This window comes from Carya illinoinensis, chromosome 13 (assembly GCF_018687715.1).
Source record: "Carya illinoinensis cultivar Pawnee chromosome 13, C.illinoinensisPawnee_v1, whole genome shotgun sequence".
NCBI lineage: Eukaryota > Viridiplantae > Streptophyta > Magnoliopsida > Fagales > Juglandaceae > Carya > Carya illinoinensis.
In genome coordinates, this window is record NC_056764.1 from 10901450 (window position 1) to 10926210 (window position 24761).

The 24761-nt window shown below is 37.7% G+C and overlaps 3 protein-coding genes across 5 annotated transcripts; 1 reads left to right on the forward strand and 2 right to left on the reverse strand.

Annotated features, from left to right (window-relative positions):
- Positions 1 to 8574: 8574 nt before the first annotated feature.
- Positions 8575 to 8991, reverse strand: LOC122290941. Its single transcript, XM_043098606.1, has one exon. It carries the CDS (start codon positions 8989 to 8991, stop codon positions 8575 to 8577), a length of 417 nt encoding a protein of 138 aa, XP_042954540.1.
- An 8207-nt stretch (positions 8992 to 17198) lies between these two features.
- LOC122291932 (ubiquitin-conjugating enzyme E2 7-like) lies at positions 17199 to 22368 on the forward strand. Of its 3 annotated transcripts, XR_006236810.1 has the most exons (8): positions 17199 to 17355; positions 17495 to 17597; positions 18398 to 18495; positions 18671 to 18771; positions 20440 to 20517; positions 20908 to 21277; positions 21382 to 21517; positions 21884 to 22368. XR_006236810.1 is itself a non-coding variant. In XM_043099993.1 (6 exons), exons 1-6 carry the CDS (start codon positions 17313 to 17315, stop codon positions 21959 to 21961), a joined length of 501 nt encoding a protein of 166 aa, XP_042955927.1. In that variant the 5' UTR covers positions 17199 to 17312; the 3' UTR covers positions 21962 to 22368. The 3 variants fall into 3 exon arrangements, 1 of the variants encoding a protein (XP_042955927.1); XR_006236809.1 differs by lacking the exon at positions 21382 to 21517; XM_043099993.1 differs by lacking the exons at positions 20908 to 21277; positions 21382 to 21517.
- Positions 22369 to 23191: 823 nt separating this feature from the next.
- LOC122291933 (uncharacterized protein Mb0911c) lies at positions 23192 to 24161 on the reverse strand. The gene is made up of 3 exons (XM_043099994.1): positions 24000 to 24161; positions 23723 to 23885; positions 23192 to 23586 (listed from the first exon to the last, which is right to left on the reverse strand). Exons 1-3 carry the CDS (start codon positions 24122 to 24124, stop codon positions 23449 to 23451), a joined length of 426 nt encoding a protein of 141 aa, XP_042955928.1. The 5' UTR covers positions 24125 to 24161; the 3' UTR covers positions 23192 to 23448.
- Between the last annotated feature and the right edge of the window lie 600 nt (positions 24162 to 24761).

Here is a 24761-nt window from a genome sequence, read left to right on the forward strand (position 1 = left end):
ATTGCTATTTTGCCATTAAGAACAATTTTTCATATTACCATGAATCGGATGGTGCTATGCAATTTCCTATACTTGTTGTTAAGGACGTGTCCCACCGAAGAAATGCAACCGTTTAACTGCAAATATCAAGAAGACTTTGGTGTGATACGCCTGAGGACACTTCGATGCTTAAGTCAGTAAAATGTTTCACTCAAATAATTCAGAATTCAAAGATAGATTGATTTTGGAGTTACCTGATATATATAGAGAATTCCTATCAAGTTCGATCAACATTATATGAGATTACTTTCATGTGATATTTATTATGTTCTATGTTTATCGACTTAGATCATTACTATGTAACAGAAATAGTCATGTACGTGCATGAGACTTACTTCTTCCTAAATAAGTGACGTGTAGTGTGTAGATCCCTATTGGGCCTGGACTCATCAGTTCGAGCCTGCTTATAGAGGATTTTTATATTGGACTTAAATACGAAATGGGCCCTCCAACTACCCCGCTAATTCCCTTTGCACCATGGTGTGAGGAATTTATGTTGAGAATTTTTTTCAAAACACTTTTATTATCATCGTGTATATTTTGTTGGTGTGTACCTTGTTATGGGCCCCTTTCCCTTACAAGCCCCATTTTTAAACAGACCCCAGCCCATCTACGTACCCCGCTATTCCTTTACATTTTCAAAAATCGAAGAGTCCTTCATGATTAACTGCTAATGTAACGTCGGTAAAGATTCCGTGTGACGGTTACTTTTCTGTTCCAGTGTTAGGTCATGATGCTTATGACTGGCATTTTGTATTTGCCCCTTTTAAATACTCGTCTACCAATCTTTTTTATTCTTCTCCTGACTACCTTTCCCTGTTCCCATTCTTGCTCATGCTTTCCTTTGTTCTTGTTTCTTGGCGTTTACCCACCTCATCTTACTTACTTATTTACTTGCCATTTTTCCTCTCAAACTTCCATGGTAGAATATGGTGGTAGTTCTGAACAATCTTCCCCAGCACCAGAAACCCAGTCTTTGATGGGTATGGGTGGCATTCAGCCCTGAGACAAAAGCATTTTCCAGTGATTAGGGATGAATTATGCATCCCTGAAGATGCAATGTTGGAAGTTCCTTTGTCTGGGTGCTGCGACGACGAATGGTTCATTGAAAAAGTTACCCTAACCACCTCCCTTTTGTCCCATGGGTTGAGACTTCCCTTTTATCACCCTCTTCGCGACATTTTAGATTTGCTCGGTTTGGTGCCTACTCAACTCCATCCCTTCACACTGAGGGCCTTTTTTTGCGCTGCGTAGTTTTTTGTATGGTCCTAGAGCCCCTCGGGGACATTTACCCTGACCTGACTACTCGGGAGTTCTTGTCTTTTTACAATGCGAGGCCCGCCACCAATGGTGACATTGCTAGCTTTCGCAAGAAAGACAAAAGGTAGACGTTGGCCCGATTTGAGACTCGAAATTCAAATGCCAAGAACTGGACGAGCAGGTTCTTTTTTATTACTGGCCAGGGATGGGAGTTTCCTGCCCCTCAAGCCTCTCTAAAAGATTTTCAAGTTAGGGCCATCTGAGGCACCTTTCCTAATGATAAAAGTATGTGGGTGAACATGGACCCTTTGTCAATTCAAGAGTTGGCCCAAATTAAAATTGTCCGCTCTTGGGCTCAGGCTCACTCTGATGATCTTTGGACCAACTTCCTATTGCTACCCACCCATATTGATTGGTTTATGATGTCCCCCAACTGCTCCCACATTCAAGGGCGATCATTCATGATCTCTACCACAATTCCTCTCCCTAACTTTGGCAAGCCTTCAAAGAAAGGCAATAAGGACAACCAACCATTGGAGGAAAAGAATAAGTCGTCCGAAGAGGAAAAAGGCGAAGAGAAAAAGGAGAAGAAGAGCAAGAAAAATAAAGATGAGAAGATGGAAAAGAAAGAGAAAAAAGAAAGAAATGAGAAACAAAAGGAAGAGAAGAGGCAAAAGAAGAGGGCTCGTGCCGAGGACACCTCTCCCCCTACGCCCAAGCAAAAGAAGGCCCTGACGTCCTTAGAGGGTGACCACGTCCAGGTGCCTACCCTGCTAGCCTTTGCCAAACTCCTTGTGGCTGGCTGGTCTTCTGTGCAGCTGCATTCTCCCAAACTGGGAGACGATGAGGGCTTGGCTAATTTGGCCTTCTCAGATCTAGCTGCCACCTTCCAACTTGACCCCCCCATCACGCACCCTAGCGTCCAACCCCATTTTTGAATTCCCCATCTTTGATGACCTGGTGGGGGAGGGCAAGTTGGACGTTGAAGTTGTAGCTTTAATTTGGATCCTGTCATGGGCGAGGAGGTTCATCCGCCTGTGACAGGAGGTCACATCCCTCCCTCGACTGGGAGTGTTTACAAAGAGATAGCGAATGTTCTGCCTACTAATAGGGCGGATAGAGCTCCTGCCCACGCAAGAGACCTGGGTGGCGGGTTCGGGGGCACACCACTTCTCCATGAAGAAGGGGCGATGAGGTGGGTGCCAACTCGCCCCTCCCAGAGACCCTACCGGTCACTGTTTCTAGGGGCAACACTCAATCGTTGCCTCGCAGTGGCGAGTACCTGTCACTTCCTCCTCTCTTCTCCCCATCCTTTGGCAAAGACATCGAATCTCTCTTTCTTGATGGCTTCGGCGGTTTGCTGGGATGAGACATTTGTTTACTTTAGGCCTATTTGGCCTACACCAGGACCTTCCTCCCATTTGTAAGCCTTAGAGGTCCCCCTAGAAGGAATAGAGAACTCAACGCCGAGGCTTGATAAGACCTTCCTACCTAGGGGTATTCCTATTCCTGAGGAGATCTTTGGGGGCACCTCTTCTTCCTCCGCCAATACCCAAATGACTAGCCACCTAAAAGATTGGCTTTCTAAGGTATCACCTGCAATTAACTTGCTCTCCCCCTTTTTTTTATAAGTTCTTATGCGATTTCTTACTTGAGTGCCTAGAGAGCGGCAAAACTTATGCTATGTTGCCAAGCTCACTTTGGAAATATGGTTGGTGGACCGATCAAAGCTACAGATTCTGGCAAAGAAGAAGAAGGAGTTGGAGATACTGCTAGACCAGTTGGAAGGCTATTCTCACTCCTTGCACAGGGATATGGAGATTCTCAAGGGTGAAGTCTTCAAGCTCCGCAACACCGTTCGCCGTGCCCAAGAGGCAAAAACTAAGGATGACTTCACCTTGAGGCTTCTTCAATCAGAAATGGACTCTACAAAGTTCCAAGTTTCTGAAACGGGTTTCAAATTGAACCTTGCTCACCTTAATTCTGAGCTGCTTGCCTGCAATTAGGAGTTGGGTTCAACCTGCGAGGATCTAACCCAGGAGCAAAAACGCAGCAAGGGGCTAGCTGAAGAGTTGGTGGCTGCTATGGAGAAGAACTGTCTCACCGTCCTTGACCCTTTTGAGGCGTAGGGGCCCTTGACAAAACTATAGGAACGTCACCAACAATACAAGGACAACCGCAGGTATTCAGATGAGGAGCTTAGGAAATCAAGTCTGGCTTTCCTTGCCAATGACCGGCAACTGACTGAGAAAAGGAATGAATTAGCTACTGCTCAGACGGAGATTGCCCGCCTGCATGGCCAACTAGTCCTAGCACCTGCTACCAGGGATCGTGCCTTCGCCTATGGCTATGGTGCTAGCATCTTGAGGCTCAGGTCCCGCTTCTTGACTGACCCTAGTATAGACCTCAAGAATCTAGATCGGAGCATGTTCCTTGCTGAAGTTACTCCCCGCCGCCATGTCAACACTTTTGGGTGGGATGAGATGCTTGAGGCATAGCTCCACTGCCACCACTCGCTAGGAATGACGCCCCCTAGCTTCCTTCAGATGGATTTTTTTCCCCTCTTTTTCTCTCAACTTTTCTTGTATTATGCTTACTCATTGTATTTGTACCGTTTGTCACTTTGTACTAATAACAGACTCTGGTTTATCGAGCCTTGATAATGAAAATATGTTGATTTTCCTGTTGTGCACCCTTGGCCCTTGCCTTTTATTTTATTGGAATTGTTTGCTCTTGGTTTTTTGTTTTTTAATTCGCTGAGGCTCATGATAGGCACTTTAGGGAGGGGCATGGTCTAACGATTACTGTGCTCCCTTTTCATGGCACCGTAAGCAGTGTTTTTAAAATCATACCGTACCGGCCGGTATATTCCGTACCGGCCACCGGACCGGTACAGAAATTCTGTAATTTCGTACCGGTTCAAATACCGGCCGTACCGGCCGGTACCGGCTGTACCGGCCGAGATTTCGGCCTGTACCGGCCGGTATTTCGGTTTCCTTTTTTTTTTTTTTTTTCATTTTTTCAAACAATAAATTTATTTTTTTACCCCCAATTTAGACTAAACTATTTATAATTTATATAGATATATGTATTTATGTATAATTTATTTATATATAAATTATTCTTTTGAAATATAATTAATATATATATATTTATATATATAATTTATTTATATATCGACTATCCTGAAACGGTACACGAAACGGTACCGGTACCGAAATATTTCGTTCCAGTGCCTTGACCGGTACGGCATCCGGTACGGTATTCAAAACATTGACCGCAAGCTGCTAAGCCTTGTCATAGGTATGGCATGGTCTGATGACCTCTGCTCTCTTTTTTCATTACACCGTAAGTTACTAAGACTTATCATAAGTGTTTAAGGTTGGCATGATTTACTGACCTCTGCGCCCTTTTTTCATAGCACCACAAGCTGCTAAACCTTATCATAGGTGTTTAAGAGTGGTGTAATCTGATGACCTTCGCACCTTTTTTTTATGGCACTGATAGCTGCTAAGGCTTGTCATAGGTGTTTAAGGGTGGCGTGGTCTGATGACCTCCCAGCCCTTTTCTCATGGCACCACAAGCTATTATGGCTTGTCATAGGTGTGGCGTGGTCTGATGACCTCCACGCTATTTTTTCATGGCACCATAAGCCACTAAAACTTGTCATAGGTGTTTAAGGGTGGCATGATCTAATAACCTCCATGCCCTTTCTTCATGCCCCGTAAGCTGCTAAGGCTTGTCATAAGTGTTTAAGGGTGGTGTGGTCTTGTAACCCAGCGCCCTTTCTTCATGGCACCACAAACTGTTGAGACTTGTCATAAGTGTTTAAAGGTGGCGTGGTCTAATGATCTCCACTCCCTTTTTTCATGACACCTCAAGCTACTAAAGCTTATCATAAGTGTTTAAGGGTGGCATGGTGTGGTAACCTTCACGCCCTTTTTTCATGGCGTACTCACTCGATTTTGCACAAATGCGCGCCTGTGTGTATTTATTTCTACCAAGAGATCATCAATGAAACAGAGCGTGACATGATTTGTAATAAACAGATGCAAATGTTACCACAAACATGGATATATAAAAGTAATAGCATCAATACAAAAGAAATGAAATCAAAGTACATGGAACAACTACATGCTATTGATAAAATTTCCTTAAGTACTCTACATTCCACAGGTGTGGAAGGTCCTTCCATTGGCTGTCTTTCAAATGGTTCGACCCAGGTCTATTATTTGCTACCACCAAGTAAGTCCCTTCCCACCGAAGCCCCTTCTTCCCTTCATCGTGGGTAGTCACCCCGCTTTTCTTCAAAACTAGATTTCCTATCTTAAAAGTCTTGAGTTTTACCCTTTTGTTGAAGTATTGCTTGGTTTTAGATTTTTCCTGTAACATTCTGGCTTCCACTATTTCTCTTTCTTCCTCCACTAAATCAAGGTACTCCTATATTTTTTTATCATTTGGGCAGCTGAGAAGTGGCTCGTTCGATAACTTGAGAGCCCCACCTCAATTAGGAGAACCGCCTCACACCCATAAGCCAATGTGAATGGAGATTCCCTTGTTGAAATTTTTGCTAATGTTCTATATGCCCAAAGTACCCGTGGTAGTTCATCCGCCCATTCTCCCTTTTTCTCCACGACCCTCTTCTTCAAAATTGAGAGTAGTACCTTGTTTGTTGTTTCTGCTTGCCCATTCACTTGAGGGTGGCTTGGTGAGGAGTACTTCACCTTAATCTTTAACTCCGCACATCATTCTCTATAATGATCAGAGTCAAACTGGCGCCCATTGTCTGACACTATGCTTTGTGGGATTCCAAATTTGTAAACTACATTTTTCCATAAAAACCTTGTCACGATCTTGCTTGTCAAATTGCCAGTGACTTGGTCTCCACCCACTTTGTGAAATAACCTACAGCGACAACCATGAACTTTACTCCGCCTCTCCCTGTCGGAAACAATCCAACCAAACCGAGGCCCCATTGTGCAAAAGGCCATGGTCCTGTCATGGATGTTAATCTCTCTGGAAAGGCGTGCAGTATTGGCACGTATGTCTGGCACTTGACGCACTTTTTAGTGAATTCTCGAGCATCTCTTAACACGTTAGACCAATAATATCCTGCCCTTATCACCTTTCTAGCTAAAGTTTTTCCACCAGAATGGTTTCCACATATTATTTCATGTATTTCCACTAAGACATACTGGGCTTCTTGTAGGGAAATATACCATAACAATTGGGTTGAGAAACCTCTTTTATAAAGGACTCCATTAATGAGCATAAACCATGCTGCCTTTCTCCTTACCCTCCTTGCATCTTCCTTTTTCTTTGGTAACTTTCCTTCATCTAGGTACTAGGCCATACTATTCGCCCAATCTAGGATATTGGAGACCAGGATGCCTACCTCTTTTCCAATGGTCGAGATCTCGATGATTATCCTTTCCACTTACCATGGGAGAGGCGTCTTTTCCATTCCTAATGTTGTACGTGCCAATTTATATGCCACTTCGCTATCTGCCCTTGGTATATAGGTTATATCAAAATACAAGAAGAGGTCACGTGCCGCCCAAACTCATGCTAGATACTTTTTCAATTTCTCTCATTTTTTAACATATAAGCCCAACACTTGATTTACAACCACTACGAGTTTGACTTTACCTCTATCTTGGTTGCCCCTATCTTGGCGGCTTCATGTTGAGTATGGCTTCTATCTTCTCTGGAGAGGCCTCAATTCCTCTTTCAGATACGATAAATCTGAAAAACTTTCCTGACTCAACTCCAAAAGTACATTTTGCAAGATTCATTCTCATTCTATAACAGCCTAAGCTTTCCCATTAGAGCTACTGTGTCCTTTTGGGGAAAATCCAAAAATTCTGCCACAAAGTCTGCCAGCACTTGACCCTTTACCGCCCTCTTAGGCATATATTCTAAATCAAATTCACTTAGTTCAATTGACCACCCTACCAGTCTTCCTGAGCTATTAGGTTTTCTTAAGGTTTTTGCTAACGGGCTCTTTATAAGCACTCTTATTGTGTAGGCTTGAAAGTATAAGTGGAGTCTTCTCGCCGCCGTTCCCAAGGCGAAGGCTAACATCTCAACTCGAGGATACCTTACTTCTACTCCTTTGAGAGCCCAACTTATGTAATACACAGGATGCAGGAAAACCACCTCTTCTTTTACTAGGACTGCTAATACTGCATGTGGGGAAACTACTAGATATGCACAAAGTTTATCGCCTTTCTCTTGCTGCTTTAGGAGTGGTGAGCTAGTTAGGTGTTGCTTCAATTTTTTGAAGGCCTCATCACACTCTTCGTTCCATGGGTGTGTCTTACGTAGTACTCGCAAAAAGGGGAGGCATTTGTCTGTCAATCTGGCTATGAATCTACTTAAAGCGGCTACCCTGCCCAAACTGCTGAGTTTCATTCATATTTCTTAACAGTTCCATGTTGAGTATGGCTTCTATCTTCTCTGGAGAGACTTCAATTCCTTTTTTCAGATACGATAAATCCCAAGAACTTTCCTGACTCAACTCCAAAAGCACATTTTGTAGGGTTCAGTCTCATTCTATAACGGTGTAAGATTCCAAACACCACTCACAAGTCATCAAGGTGCCTGGTGGGTTCCTTGATCTTCACTAACAAGTCGTCTACATATACTTCCATAGACTTCTCAATCCGTTCCTTGAACATGCAATTAACTAACCTGATAGCAATACATCCCCCAATCCATTATAAATGAGGTTTTCTCCTCATATGCTACGTGCATTGTTATCTGATTGTAACCCGAGCAGGCATCCATAAAACTCAGCATACGGTGTCCTGCTATTGCCTCCACAGTAACATCGATGCGTGGTAAAGGAAAACTGTCCTTTAGGTAAGCTTTATTTAAGTCGGTGAAGTCCACGCACATTCTCTACTTCCCATTCGCATTTTTTACCAACACAATGTTGGATAACCACTTTGGGTAATGAGTTTCCTCGATGAACCCAGCAGTAAGTAATCTCTTTACTTCCACGTTAATGGCAGCATACTAGTTCACACTAAACAAACTTCTTTTTTGGCGTGCTATCTTGTGGGTGGGATCCACACACAAGCAGTGTTTAATGATGTTATCTATGCTGGGCATGTCTTCATGATTTCATGCAAACACATCCATGTGTTCTATTAACAGCTGTTTTAGGGCTTCTTTATCCTCTCGCGCAACTTGGCTCCCAATATATGTGGTAGTTATGAGGCAATCTGGATATAGTGTCACAAGTTCCAATGGTTCATTAGTCTCAGCATGCTAATGACTCTGCTCGTCTTTGACCTCCACCCCTTTTTCCAAAACCACTGTCAAAGGCAATGGAAAGGGTGGTGCCAATGCTTCATTTCGCCCACTTCTTAACTCTTGCATATCACATTCTCGTGCTAGAGCTTGTTCACCTTGCAACTCTCCGACCACGTTATCAATTGGAAACTTCATCTTGAGGTGGTATGTGGATGTTATCACCTTGAGATGGTTGAGTATTGGTCTTCCCAATATTGCGTTGTAGGAAGATGGAGATTTTACCACCAAGAAGTCGATCATGGTGGTGGTTGTCCATGTCCAAGTATCGAAGGTTAAAGGGAGGGTGGTAGCCACAACGTGTTGTATTGTATCTCCAGAGAAACCCTTTAGTGGCGTTAGGGAGGGCCTTAATTTATTGGCGTTGATACCCATTTTGGCGAACGCTTCCTAGAATAGTATATTTGTAGAGCTTCCATTATTGATTAGTACCCGCCTGGTTATGTAGTTTGCTATCACAAGGGTGACCACTAAAGTATTATCATATGAATACAGCACTCCTTCCTGGTCCTCCTCCCTAAAAGATATTGTCATCAGGTTACTAAGCTTCTGGTGCTTAGGGGCTTTATCTGTTACATATACGTCTTCATACGTTACCCTTCATGCATACGCCTTCCCGCTAGATGTGGATATGCCTCCCCAAGCAAAGCCCCCTGCTATTGTCTGAATTTATTCTATGGGTGCCCCGTTCCTATTGCCCTTTGAGAGTGCCATGTTCCTATCGTTTCGGTGAACCTCGGTTTGGTATTGTCATTGTTGCTCAAGGCTACTACTCCTTGCAATACCTACCTAGTCTCCCGGCGCCTTCTAGGTTTTGAGCATTCTGCCATCATCCTTCCAACTCTCTCATTCCCACCAATTCGGTTAATCTTTTCTTCATGGTTATACAGTCCTCAGTCCAGTGCAACCCTGTCTGGTGGTACTTGTAGTAGCGACTGCCCGCCTTAAGTTGATGCCATTCTTTACTCTCATTCTCTTCTTCCCGTATGTTTAAATTACTATGCATCAGTCTAGCATTGTGATTTGGTCGCGTTTCTTTCCTCCTTACCTGTTGACTCACACCAGTTTTTCTGTCAACCTACCCACTCCTCCATTCAACCTTGTTGTCCTTCTTTCGAGGATCCTCCTAGCCTTCAGTGTGTCTTCCACATTAACAAAGTCATCCGCTCTATCCATGAACTCCCTAAGGGTGAAATGAGTCTTTCTGGTCAGCTTTGCCATAAAGGGACTTCATGGTCATATCCTGCCTAGGAGGCGGCGAGGGTAATCTTTTCATCCTAGTCGTCTGTTGTTAACCTTTTTTTGTTGAAGCGGGTACGGTAGGTCTTAAATTCTCATCTTCTTTTTCCTTTAATGTTAGCAGGTACTAGGTAGGCAGTTGGGCACTGACGCCTCCTACTGGGTATAAACTAGGTTAGGAATTGTTTAGCCAACTCTTAGAAACTGCTTATTGAACTTGGCTTGAGGGTTCCAAACCACCCTCTTGTTGTTCCCTTTAGGATCAAAGGAAAAGCTCAGCACGCAATCTCTCTTGGAAGACCATGAAGCGTGATGTGAGCCTTGAGGTTCTCCAAATAGTCTACTGGATCTTTGGACCTATCATACATGTCTATCTGGGTTATCTTGAACTTTGGCAGGAGCGGCATGGCCATAATTTGTTCGCTATATGGCAGGTCAATTTGGTTTAGCAAGCATTCCACCGAGAAAGATCCCCTCATTCTCCTCGCTATCTCTTCGTAATTTCCCACCAGTTCTTTCAATTCATCGTGCATCTTCTGCTTCTTTGCCCTTCCTAGGCTTGACTCTGCATTGCACTGCACCTCTCCCTCACTTTGCTCACCGTGATCAGGTATGGTGGTGTCATCAAATTCACCATTCTTTCACCACAAATCGTCATTTTCTTTCTTCAGGATTTCTATGGCCTCCAATGCCTTCTTCAGTTTTTCCTCAGTTGTTGCTAGTTGTGCTTCCATAGCTGTTGACAGTGTATCCATCTCTCGGTTTGCTAAGGAATAGGTTACAGTCGGCATGTGAGAAACACGTTGGTCTATAACGAGAGACCAAATTCAAATCCCACTAATGGTGCCAATGTTAAGGACATGTGCCACCACCAAAATGCAACCATTCACCTGCAAATATCAAGAAGACTTCGGTGTGATACGCCTGAGAATTGACACTTAAGTCAATAAAGTGTTTCACTCAAGTAATTCAGGATTCAAAGATAGATCGTTTTTGGAGTTATCTAGTATATATAGAGAATTCCTATCGAGTTAGATCAACATTATATGAGATTACTTTCCTGTGATGTTTATCATGTATTGTATTTATCAACTTAGATCATCTCTATATAACCGAAATAGTCATGTACGTGCATGAAACTTGCTTCTTCCTAAATAAGTGGCTTGTAGTGTGCAGATCCCTGTTGGGCCTAGGCTCTTCAGTTCGAGCCTGCTTACAGAGGATTTCTATACTGGGATTAAATACGAAATGGGCCCTCCACTTCTATTAGGTATATTTACTTTGTCTGTTGGAACCTTAAGAATTCATTTGAATCAACAAGGAATGGATTTTGATATATTATCAAAATTGTTAACTTTAGCTATAATATATCGAAATTTTAAATAATTCTATAGATTGGTATGAATTTGTGACGGGTGGTGATCATATTCACTTTGGTACGATAGTAGGTAAACTTGAAGAGGAAAGAAAAATTACTTTAGGTTTTGTTGATTTGCTACTTAAAGATTTTGTTGAAAAAGATCGAAGCCGCAGTATTTATTTCACTTGACATTGGGTCTCTCCACCTAGTGTTCTACCCATGGCTTCAGGAGGGTGAATTTGGCATATGCCTACAGATGCAAGTAGAAAAACTCAAAAGGGAAAAGTTTCAAATAGATCAGGGTGTCCTTTTCCCTTTTACACCATCTAATGAAATTTCGACACATCATGGTTTTACGAGAATTAGCGTGGATGTGAGTATAGCCTTCCTTTTTCCATTTTCAAACTTCTCACTTCCTCTCTTTCTTCTTCCCCAAAAATCTCCCTCTTCTCTATTCAAACCTACTGTCTTCATCGAAAACCTCTCTCTCCATCAAAAACCTCATTGGAGCTTTGTCAAACCTATCCCATCTTTGTCGAAAATCCAATATCGTCTCCTTCTCCCCCCCCCCCCCCCCCAGCCCCCGTCGCCCCGTCAAACCCATTCCATCCCCACTCACTGGAGCACTATGAACCCACTGAACCCCACTGAACTTGAGCAACAAATGCACCCACAGAGCAACAAATGTGCAAGGCATGATTTGTTGAGAATTTTTAATGCATTTTTGCTATCCCAAATACTACTATTTCTTATCAAAATAGATCAGGTCCCATTTCTTAGATTGCTTACCTTTCATGTCTAAATAATTTCATTCTACCACTGGATTAGAGATCAAACATGATGATGATGAATGGTATTGATCATATAGGAAAGGTAAATCCTAGCTAGCTAGCTTTCACTTCATTCAAATTAAATAGAGACAAAATATTTGACATTGGATCTGTTTTTTTGCACGCTAGGATCTGCTTCCAAGTTCTAATTAATTAATACAAATAAAAGAAACACTACTTCATTGGCAATTTTTTGTACAAATTGAATGCAAAGAAAAGAAGTGGTGAGACGTTCTTTGTTTTACACCCATTACAGAGGAACAAATACACATATTGGGAGGAGGGATAACGAGCGACAAGGGAGGGGTAGGGGGAGATTGGGTTCTTTTTTGGGGGGAAGGGCACAATCAGGGTTTTTTTTTTTGGGGGGGGGGGGGTTGGAGACGAAGGGCACAGTAAAAGATTCACTACATGAACTTCTATTCTTTATCTTGGTAGAACTCCTACATGTCATAGTGTTATTAGTGGGTGTAAAACGAATCATTCTACACCCATCTGGCTGGAAGCCCCTCCCAACTCAAAAATAAATCTCAGCCTTCATTTTAAAGTATCTCCTACTTTTTATGTCTCTATTTCCATAATTTAGGTCTACTATTAAACATGTCGACCTTTACATGTTTAATAGTTATAACATAACTTTAATAATTAAGCACAAATATAAAGACTTCAAATAGATTTCTATATTACAATGGTGCTTGAAAATATTGATTTTTAATTTAGAAAATAAGAAAACAAAAAATTGCATTGTCATGTGTGCTTTCCAAACTAGATAAATTAGGATCCTCTTATTCCAATGTCTAAAGATTATATTTATTAAATATTCAAATAGAATCAAGGATCTTCTATGATCCCCTTTTGATTTATATATATATAGAAAGAGTAATACTATGTACAAATTTCAAATAGATAAATTTCATACAAGTTCTTTGTAAAAGAATGGATTCCACTAAAAAAGAATAGTCTTTTATACACTTTTTTAAGGAGGAGTTTATTTCTTTACAAAGGCTTGCGCAAAACTTATCTATCTAAGATTTGTACAAATTATTTCTTTTTATCAAAATACGAAAGAACCCCACTTGGGGTCTGGCTCTTATACGAACATAAATGGTATACGTACCCATTCAATTTAGGTTCCCACAACTTTCTCCACTTCCACTGTCACCGAAAAAAAAAAAACGTGTGCAAGGGGAGAGAGTTAAGTTTTACCACTTTGTAAGTCTCTTCAATTCAACGTAATTGTGGAATAATGATGTATAAGTTTCAAATATATAAATTCTGCATAATTAGTTTATTAAAAAGCAAACCCATTATTTGTGGCGGAACCAGAACTTTGACTTGGGGGCCATATCGATCTATACGATGACGATTATGCTTGCATATATGCATGTGTATGTATATATTTCTATTATACATTTTGTTGTTTGTAATTTTAAAAAACACATTATAGAAGTAATTTCATCTGTTATTCCTTTAGTTTATGAAGAACATTTTTTATTAAAATTTTTAATTCAAATAGTATAAGAAATCTCACTGGATATTTTTGTTCATGTATTTTTCATTAAGTAAAATTATGAAAAAGCTCACTGGATATTACTTGGATATTTTTGTTGTTTTGCAGGCACGAAGTAAGCCAGGGCTTCTTCCTCAAGTCCTGTCATGATCCTGCACTCGACGAAAGAGCTTTACAAGCGGCATTACCCTTCTTCACTCACGCAACATTGCTGGATCGGGCTTTTGCCCATTGTCCAAGATTCCCAACTGATATCCCCATGGGAGTGCAGGTTGTCTCAGTGCCAGTGTCGTTGATCATCCAAAAAGATCAGCTAAGCATCATTAGCTTGGTCAACCTTTACCTGACCAACTACTTAATACTATGCAGGCTCATCAAACAACACTTTTTAGCTTTCTTCAGGATTTGCCCCCTACTCAAGCAAGCAATCAAATACAAAATCAAAGACTGCACTAAAAAACTTTCGAAAGATGTAATTACGTATTCTTATACTGATTACTCATCTCTATAAAGAGACTTGACTACTAATTGTAATACACAATTCTCTTAAAAGAGATAATCAGAATTCCCTTCTCCTCAACAAAATGCTCAATCCATATCAAAAAACAAAAAACTATAGTCTAAAGAAAGAAGAGGGGTCGTACCCAGTCCCAAACATTGTGTTCTTCAAATCTGTCTTTCGAGGATAAGATGATGAGAGGACCAAGGCTAGATGATCGTGTCATTCTCTACATGTCTAAAAACCAATCACTTTACCTAGCATTACTAATAAAGGAATAAAAATAACAAAAAACTAAATTATAATACAAGAAACTAAATTAGGTGGTCCAAATTGAGTACAAAGGTCCAACGTAGGCCATTCCTTGTCGGTGGTCCCTTTTTTATTTTTTATTTTTTATTTTTATTTTAGATACATATTTCTAATAACTCACTTCAAAAATTTAGGGCTAGTCTGTTGGTACAAAATCAAATTATATCATATTATCTTATTTTATATAATTATTATATTTTATTCAAATTCTTACATAAAATATAATAAATAATTCAATTTTTTTAAATTTTAAAATAAAAATTATATTATAATAATATTTTATTTAAATTTTAACGAAATTATCTCATTTTCTCTAAACTATATAATCAAAGAAGACCTAAAATTTGTCATATTTTAAAGTCTCCAAAGATGGATGGAATAAATTTCTCAAAAGAACCTTTTAAAACGGAGTACTAAATTGTAAATTTTGATAACTTGAGATTCAATTTAAAAAATAAATAATAGTTTTTTAAAGTAAAACTAAAGAATTTCCCCTAGAAAAGAAAAAGAGTTGGGCCTACAGCGAGGTTGGAGAACATTTTTCTTTTCTGTATATTCGTTATCACGAAGGTACCCAAAAAAAATAAAAAATAAAAAGATATTCGTTATCAGGAAAAGCACAATCAAATCGAATCCAATAGATGAAATTTCATATGCATATTCATATAAACTAGAATCTATAAAGTATCTGTTGAATGTAAAGATTATGGGGGCATCGGGGGCTGAATCTAATGCATGTTGCGGTCCTAAAGTCACATTTGCTTTATCTTAATGATTAATATTTTTTTTATTTTTATAAATTCCTTTATAATTATAAAACTTCTTTTTTTAAAAGTACAATCAAATATGTAATATGAATAGTGTTAGATGCATGAACCCTAGTATACTAATTAATCCTTAATGTGGACATTACATGCTATAGTGTCATGTTGATCGGGAGTTCGTGCACCAACCATTATTAATCAAATAGAGAAATAATATTTATAATTTTAGGTTAGGCAAGTCCTGCATATTAAAAAAAAATGATTAATTTTGAAACATATATAAAAAAAAAATTGTTTTTCTTTAATAATAGACCTAATTTTTTTAAAAAAGAATACGCGAAACTTACATATCTTAAAATTATATTTAGTATTATTCAATCAAATATTATTACTAACGTATTTGTATTCTATTGAAAGGTTAGTCAATGACATCATTTAGATTGGTTAAGGGATTAATACTAAGATAATAACCTTGCTAACAAATAATCATGATGATGACTATAATATATACGATGATTTAGAATTATTTCATACATATTACTTCATCGCTATTTTGTTTTGGTATGAACTATTTTTGGGTAAGAATAAGTTTTATACATCCTACATAAATCGATATGTTATTTTAACATAATCTTTTAAGGCTCTGTTTGGATAGTAAAAATATTTAATCTCATCTCATCTTATCATTATAATTTTTCTAAATTTTCACACTAGATATAATAAATAATTTAAAATTTTCAAATATCAAACAATAATAATATTAAAAAAATATTCTAACAATATTTTATTTAACTTTAATCTTATATCAACACATTATCTAAACGACACCTTAAAGAAACACGTGTTTTTAGTTACGTTTCTTTTTTAGACTAAGAAATCTCACAACAAAGTAGAAATAACACATGGATTTACAGCATATTTGGATACCAAAAACATTTAAAAATATATATGAATAATAATGAAATTGTTTGAAAATCGTAGTGAAATAATTTAAATTAAGAAGTTTTATTGAGTTTTGAAAAATGTGAGATAAAAAGTTGAATATAATTTTATAATATTATTTTTGTTTAGAAATTTATAAAAGTTATATTTTTTTTTGTGTTTTATTTATAAATTTGGAAAAATTATAATGATTAAATCAGAAATTTGAAAATTTAAAATCAAAAAGTATTTTATATTCAAATGATGTTTGAAATGAAAATATAAAAAAAATATTGGAGAACAGTTATATTTCCAAACAAATCCTAAATAAATGTAAGTAGTAAGAAGAATAATATAAATAATAGTCATACACGTTGTCTTTGTCCAACAAATTCTTTATCTTTCTCTCACTTTTTTTTTTTTTGGGTCCCAAATTTGTATTCTTAAAAATAACACAAAGTTAACAATACATTTATCTCATTCAAATATAATTTTCTTCTTACAATAAATTAATAAATTTTTTCTAATTAATGTATATCTTAACATTATGAAAAGGAAAACATTATATACTACACATTTATCCCGTCGCATGGTTATCATTAAAAAAAAATTAATTTGCAAATATCGTGCTTCTTGGATCAAGTTTTATGGCAATTTTTTTTTTCATTTTTGATTTTTTTTAATGGAAAATCAGTTATGCAATTTATTTTTTATTCATACGAAAAAAATAAAATAAAATAATTTCATTCAGTCACTCATTTGCACACTTTTTTTTATAGTCAAAGTAGCACTTTGCTTTTGCAAATATAGATAAGAATGAACAGTGACGATCATATTAATAAGTCTATGGAAAAGAATATACATGTATCTGCGGCGATAATGGACTGGACCTGACCAGGGAGAACACCCCAACCCCAACTTGCAAAGGTCGTGGGGAGCCCGCAATCGGAACGTTCTATCTATATAAAAGAAAAAATATAGTTATAAACATAATTATATATTAATATGTGTATTAATATAATATAATAAATTAAAAAATAAATTTTATTAAAAATAATATTAATTTAAATTTTAAATATGAAAAAATTATATTAATTGCGCGACTGTAATTTTTTATAACAAAACTCATCTATAAATACAAAGCATACCTCGACTGTACAACTCTCTCTTTCTCTGTGTCTTTTTGCTTCCCGCATACACAGAGCCTGATCAGGCTCCTCCCCCATCCTCTCTTCTCTCTTTCTGGAGCCTCGTCTCTCTCATGTCTTCCCAAGCAAGCCTCCTCCTTCAAAAGCAGCTCAAAGGCATATATACATCTCAATAATCCCCCCCCCCCCCCCCAAATCTCTCTTTGCGTGTCAGAAAATTTAAATTTAGGTTTGTTTTTGGTTTTGTGGGGTTAGCTATGAGTGGTTGTGTGATTGATCTTTTTTCGTGGTGCAGATCTTTGCAAGAATCCCGTAGATGGGTTCTCCGCCGGCCTGGTCGATGAGAACAATATCTTTGAATGGAGTGTAACCATTATTGGACCTCCAGATACTCTTTAGTAAGTCATTTAAATTGTTTTATAAGCATAAATTTCGTGTCTTTCTTTTCATGGGATCACTGATTGGGTTTTGAGGTTGAGCTATAATGAGTGAGGCGGTAAATTTTGGCTCTAGGATTGGATCGAGGCCTGGGATTGTTGTTTCGTGGAGACTTTACCTATAAGTAGTTATTGGGGTTTGAAATTTGATAATTAATTGGGTCTTTGGTGATTGTGGATTCTTTGATTTGACGTGTTTTCATATGGTTATAGGCCACTGAGGCCAGTTGATAACTTGACATGGGGTATCCATTTATCAATTATTGGGAAAAGAAATTTTAGAAGGAAGCTTAAGCAACTCTTAGCTTGTTCCTAGGCTACGAGTTTCTGTTTAATTTTGTTTCTGATAATTCCTAATCGGCTAGTTTGGGTTTGGAATTGTTGAAAGTTTCATATTTTAAAGTTAACCTTTTGTTACACACGGGTTTGTTTAAAAAGATGAGGGCAAAGAGAGAGAAAAAGAATTTCTCATAGAAGCCAAAGAGTCTTACTTTTTTCAGTTATAATAGTAGATATTTTTCTTCTATTTGTCCCACGGCTTCTAAGTCCGGGGATGTATCGCTGCTGTTTTTGGTTGTTTAGTTGGTTACTTTGATAGCTTGCATAAGCCAATAACATTGGTTAAGGGTTTGGTTGTTTGAATGTTGCTTTTGAAATATCTACCGAATGGTCCCAAAAACATAGATATCTACCAAATGTTTGCTATATGGTTGAGTGAATTTTTGTTCATATTGTGATTATCGTGCGCTCTATAATTGCAGTGAGGGCGGTTTTTTCAATGCCATTATGACCTTTCCATCCAACTACCCAAACAGCCCTCCGACAGTGAAGTTTGCTTCAGAGATATGGCATCCTAATGGTTGGTTACTTAATGAAGTATAATATGTTTGGTCTTTTTTTATTTTGCTAGTGGCATGCTTCCTAATACTGATGTTTTGGTTTTCACCTTAAAAAAAAAAAAATACTGATGTTGGTTTTAAAACCTTTTTTTTTTTAAAAAAAGAAACTGATTTTGGTTGCTGCATCGATTGCAGTTTATCCTGATGGCCGTGTTTGTATATCAATCCTACATCCTCCTGGTGAGGACCCGAATGGCTATGAGCTTGCAAGTGAACGCTGGACACCGGTTCATACGGTATGTCATAAACACTTCAAACTAGTCTTCTCTTGCTTCCTTTTTATAAAGTAGGTAAATCTGAGCTTGGAAGTCTTTGCTTTCCAAGTTCTGGTTCAAGGAAGGTTGTGCTATGTTCATATTCTAAAGCAGTTGTTGAACTGTAGATTAAATTGCAAAATGTTTTATAATATTTCTTTGTAAGTGCAAAATACTATTAAATATGATTGTGAGCATAGATGAGTGTGTGAATATACTAATGGCAGGTTGGTTTGGATACACTGAAGTATAAAAATAAAACTTGTGATGGTTCAATAAACTAATAAATTAATAGTGGTTCAATGAACTAAAATCTCTATTATAACTTACAAGAACTAGGGACTGTGAAATAATTATTGTATTAAGCTTTAGTAGATTGCGTGTATACATATTATGTACTTGACAGGAAAGTGGTAGTTTTTGCTGGATTTACCATGCAATACAAGCATGATGATTGTTAATAATAATACTTTATTAGTAAACTTTGTTTACTTATATATAAAAAAAATAATAGTAAGTACAATAGAGCTATCTTGCAATGTAGAGCTATATTGCAATGGATGGTGATCAAGTTCTATCTCACCTTTAAACCCCAAGGGGTTCGCCTAAGTGGTGAAGGCCTTGGTCTTGGGGTCTCATTCCCTTCAAGGTCCAAGGTTCAACACCTCATAGGTGCAAACAATCCTTTGGGGCTACACCCCCTGGTGAAAAGCCAGCGATTTAACCAGTTCCGTGTAGGGAAACTTCCGAGGGTGCGGTGCACGGGACCGGGTTTATTCTGCAGGGGTGGGTCCAAAGGGCCCTACCTTGGAGAGGTTCCCCGACATTAAAAAAAAAAAAAAAAAAAAAAAAAAAAAAAAAGGTTCTATCTCACCTTTATATAGCATCAGATGTGGTACATGCAAAAAGCTAGTGAATCATCTTAAATTCCTCATCTGAAGTATGGTTGAGCATTTGACCTAAAAGCCTGTTCCCCATGATCACTTTCAGACATTGAGTGTCTGTCATCATTATTGGCAGTGATCCACAAAATCTGAACTGAACAGTGTCCATTAAAACCGAAATACTCAAATCTATTTCCATTTTCCTTCCTCTGACCAGTTTGATAGTTCTTCACTTCCCCTAAATACTCAAATCCATTTTCCATTTTCCATTGAACTATTTTGTTGCTTGGTTTTAAAGGATTCGAAGCTTGCTTTGACTCATCCTGAATGCCCTGGGAAACAATTCAAGTTTTAGACCCGCCTGTTCAGGGTTCTGCCCTGGGATTTGATAGCAGACTAAAACAAACACCTAGATGCGTTTTAACCCAACCATTCCAGCTAATGCTTGCATACTTATTTCCCAAATATGTCATCACACCTTCTTTGGGTAAAAAAGCTTACAACTTGTGGGCTTACTTCTAGTTCTTTGATTCAAACAATACCCATTTTTAAGACTAGATCTATCAACCACCACCTTGAAAGACAATTTATATTTATATTTAAGTTATCTTTTATATGCCCTTGAAATATTATGCTCAGGGTTCACCCTTGATTGAATGTATGGCAGAAGCTCTCACACTAGATATCTATGGCTTGGTGCAAGTGATTGATCGATCTTTACTATAACCTTGCACTTACAAATGTGTTTTCTCTTTCTTGGTTGCAGGTTGAAAGTATAGTTTTAAGTATAATATCAATGCTTTCCAGTCCTAATGATGAATCTCCCGCAAATGTGGAAGCTGCTGTGAGTGATTGTTAACTATTATCTTTTATCTTAATAGTGATTAAAGAACTTATAGTGTGGATATAGAATTGTTTGACATGAACATAATTTTAGTAGTAACCCCTCGGGGAGATCCATAATGTTGATAGCCTTGTGATAGATTACTTTAATCAGAAAGACAGTTAACAGATGAAGAACGTGCTAAAGCTTGTCATACTCGAGGAAATTAATGGATCTTATAGGAATTCCCAGGCAAAGGGGGATTAATCTAGTTTTTTTAAAGCATCCATTGAGGGAACTAAATTCTCTTAACTAGATTTTACCCAATGAATTATGAACATCATAGTGAATGAAGAACACAAAAAGGCTGATATCTTAATTTTAGTCATTCATATGGTGGCGCTTGTGTAGGTGGTAGAACTCATCAAAGAATACTGTGCTTGTGTGAGGATCTTGGGACAGTGGACATGTCGCGGATTACTTCATTGACTTTGATGAGTAAAATGTGATATGTGACTTTGTTCTCGGACACCTGATGCCAACAAAAAAAATGTAATATGTCATATAATCAGGGATCTGCGTGAGTCCAAGGCAACTGAGTGAAATATGCTGATGATACTTGGAGAAGTACCCGTTTATGATGAATGTTTGAGAGAATGGAGGAAAATGTCTCAACAGATTTCTTCTCACTAAAAAAAGGTCCATGTAATCTGGTGGCAGAACATCAAGGAACATTATACTTCCGTGCAAAATCCAGAAATGTGGTGCCCGCCACCATGTGGTGGGTTATTTCTCTGGTGTTGGCTACTGCCAAAATGTTAGGTGTTGGCTAGTGCCAAAATGTTAATATGTACTGATTGCTGAGTATGAATTAATCTCGTGCAGTAGTATTTACAAATGCTGATATCCAAGATGCCCTCAGGACTGCTTATTGCTGGCTAGTGTCATAATGTTAATATGTACTGCTTGCGGGGTATGAATTAATCATGTGCAATGGTATTTACAAATGCTGATATCTAAGGTACCCTCAGGACTGCTTATTGTCTGCTAATAAGTATAGGAAGCCAAGGTCTCAAGCACATATGATTCTGTGCTTTGGAAATAGCTTCCTTCTTATTCCTCTACTGATTTTCTGCTTTGATCCACCAAGTCCTTGTGTAATTTTGTTGACTGTTTGGGATATGGTTGCTGTTCTTTTTTTTTTTTTTTTTCTTTAACGAAATTGATGTTTGATTTTCCTTTTTTCTCTTTTATGGTCGTTTATTGGTAAGTTACTGCTGTTCTTTCGATCTGTCCCTCCAAATCATTTATATTATGTATTTTAGTACTGTGAAGTTAATATGACAAACCCGTGCTCTATGATCTATGCTTTCATCTCTTATTGCAGAAAGAATGGAGAGACAGGAGAGATGATTTCAAGAAAAAGGTCAGCCGATGTGTAAGAAAATCACAAGAAATGTTATGATACATCGTGCTATGCTCTTTTGTGCTAGTGAATGCCAGAGAGAGGTTTTAAGTTCTTGTGCTCGGGGGGACTGGTTCACTGGACAATATGTTGGTTATTTTAGCATGCTGCTGAAGTTCTCACACCTATCTCTTATTTTGTTCATCGGCTTTCTCAGCATGGTCAATTGTATGACGTGGGTCATCTATGTATTCAAAAGGCTTTGGTTAGTGGCGTTTGGTGACAAGAGGTCTTGTTGGGTACTTTATGTTATCTTTTTGAGTATCTTGGGATTAACCCTAGGAATCGATTTCGATTCTGATCAAATCTGGTATGTGTTTCTTTTTTTCTATTTTATTTTATTTGTTGTATTGCAAAACCAAAATATGTAGGCAAGCTAATAGAAATGATTTCGGATTCCTCCCTAATATATCTGGATATTGAAGCTGCCTGTAATGCCTCTGTTCTGCACTTCCTATTTTCCTTCTTCTCTGATTCCTTTTCTTTAAAATTGAATTTATTTTCTTCTAGATTAGATTATATAAGAAGGTTATGTTATGAGATTTTTAATCCATATTCGAAGAGTAAAAAGAAAAAGAAAATTAAATAATAAAACAATGGTAAAAGAGGTTGAAGGGTATTTGACCTTTATTGTGCTGAGAGCACTGGTATTGACTTACCTAAATATCTTTGCATTTTTCAAATTTGGCTAAATATCAATAAAATGATGTATATTGAAATAGTCAAAATAGGAAGCTATTATAGTACTACTAAAATTTCCTTTAAATTTAAAAATACTGTTTATCTTCAAAAGAATTATTTTATTCTAAAAATATGCTCCAACTACACCAATGGAATTATTTCATTTTTTGTATGTGAAAAACTAATATATTACACAAGCAGGAAACTATTTAAATTAATATACAGGCAGGAGATTCTGTACACGTGCAGGAGGATAATGTACGTTTTTGTGCAAAATACAAGCAGGAGGTAGAGTTCCTGTACATTTTTTATAGATGAAAAATAATAGTTTAGAAACAAATAATTTAAATAAATATTAAAATATATAGTAACAAAATATTAAAAAATAAACAAAAATATTATTATTAAAAAAAAATTATTATATTATTATTTTTACTAATTTAACGTAGAATTATATCTTTAATGATCAAGCATTGGCCTTTCGCCTTGATATTGAAAGGTAAAGCCAACAATTTTATTAAATGCCGTCACGATTGAAAGATGGCTATATTTCACCAAAGCCGACAATTTTATTAAATGCCCTTCTCTGAAATAGTCCCCGGGGATTTACGAATTCTCAATCAATTGCGCGCATGAGTACACTACCCTACCAAGTACGTACGTAACATGTGTCTCGTATAGAATACAGCACGTATTATAACATAAGACATGAAATATATCGAAACATGCATGACAACACATGAAGAAGCACGAAATTACATGGATTTTGATCCCACAAAAAGATCAAACCCTCCACAAAATTAAACTCAGTCTTGTTTGGGTGGGTTCACGTAGCTCCCCATCCTCACCACGATCCCGTCCATATCACGCACGTAACCAACTTTCTGGCCCCATTCTTTTGTTTCCGGCTCGCTCACCGGCACCGCACCATTCTCCACCGCCCTCTGTCCCAATCCACATTAAATTACAACAACAGTACCAAAATTTTCATGTAAATTATTTCAATCTTGTACAATATATATAAATATAATTAAGGAAGCTGATTTGTGGCATACACGTATATATAAATTATATATATACCTTGTAGGCAGCATCGACATCTGGGTAGGCAAAGCAAACCTCAACCGGCTGTCTCTGGCCACTGGACCTGGCGGTCTGCACAGCACCGGTTAGGTCATCGGTCTCGTGCTGGTGCAGCGGTGTAAACGCTATGGTGGTCTGTCCGCTCTCTAGCTCTCCCCACCTACAACCCAGGCAGAAATATTAAACCATAACACATTCATTCATCTACAATATTTTTGGATCGATCCTGCCTTATATATATACTATCGGTTTAGATTTGACTTGTAAAATATACCTGTGAGATTCGTCTAAACGACGGACACTGTGGCCGAAGGCTTTGGCGTAGAATGCCACCGACTTGGCCACGTCCTTCACGTATACGACTGTGTAGGCAAATGCTGGGCTTAGGTTAGACGCCATTGTTGTTGATCACCTGGCTCATGAGCACCATGCATGGTCATACGTTGACGGCGTTTTATTCTTGAGTTTCTGATGGATTTTACACGTGGCAAGCGTTTGTAGAACTTAAACATACACGTGGAGCTCATGCATATTGTGACCAGATCCTTGCTGTCCATCTGTCATTGGGGCATGCATCCTTTGTTCACTTGGTCCAAATAGAGTTCAGATTTTCCCAATTATCACGTCTAAAATGTAATCAATCTTTTTATTTTTAACAAAAACTCTACATGAAGTCACATTTTTGTATATTCTATATGTACTCTATTAATTAATATGATTGATTATTTTATTTTTTAATATAAAATAATTTTTTTTATCAATTACATCAATAAAATACGTAAAGAGTATGTAAAAGTAATTGTAGCATAACTCATTTTTTAATTATGTACTAGTAATTTCCTAATTTTTTCTAAATTGTCAAAAGATGATAAATTTTCTAAATTACAAAATGCAAGACATGATAAATTATAATCGATCTACTTTATCCTTAAAACTCGTCTATTAATTAGATAAATGATCAAAGGCTGGTGACGTGGTGATCATATGATTCAAAAGAAGAGGTGAAGAGGAGATAGTTTCATGGTAAAATGACAAT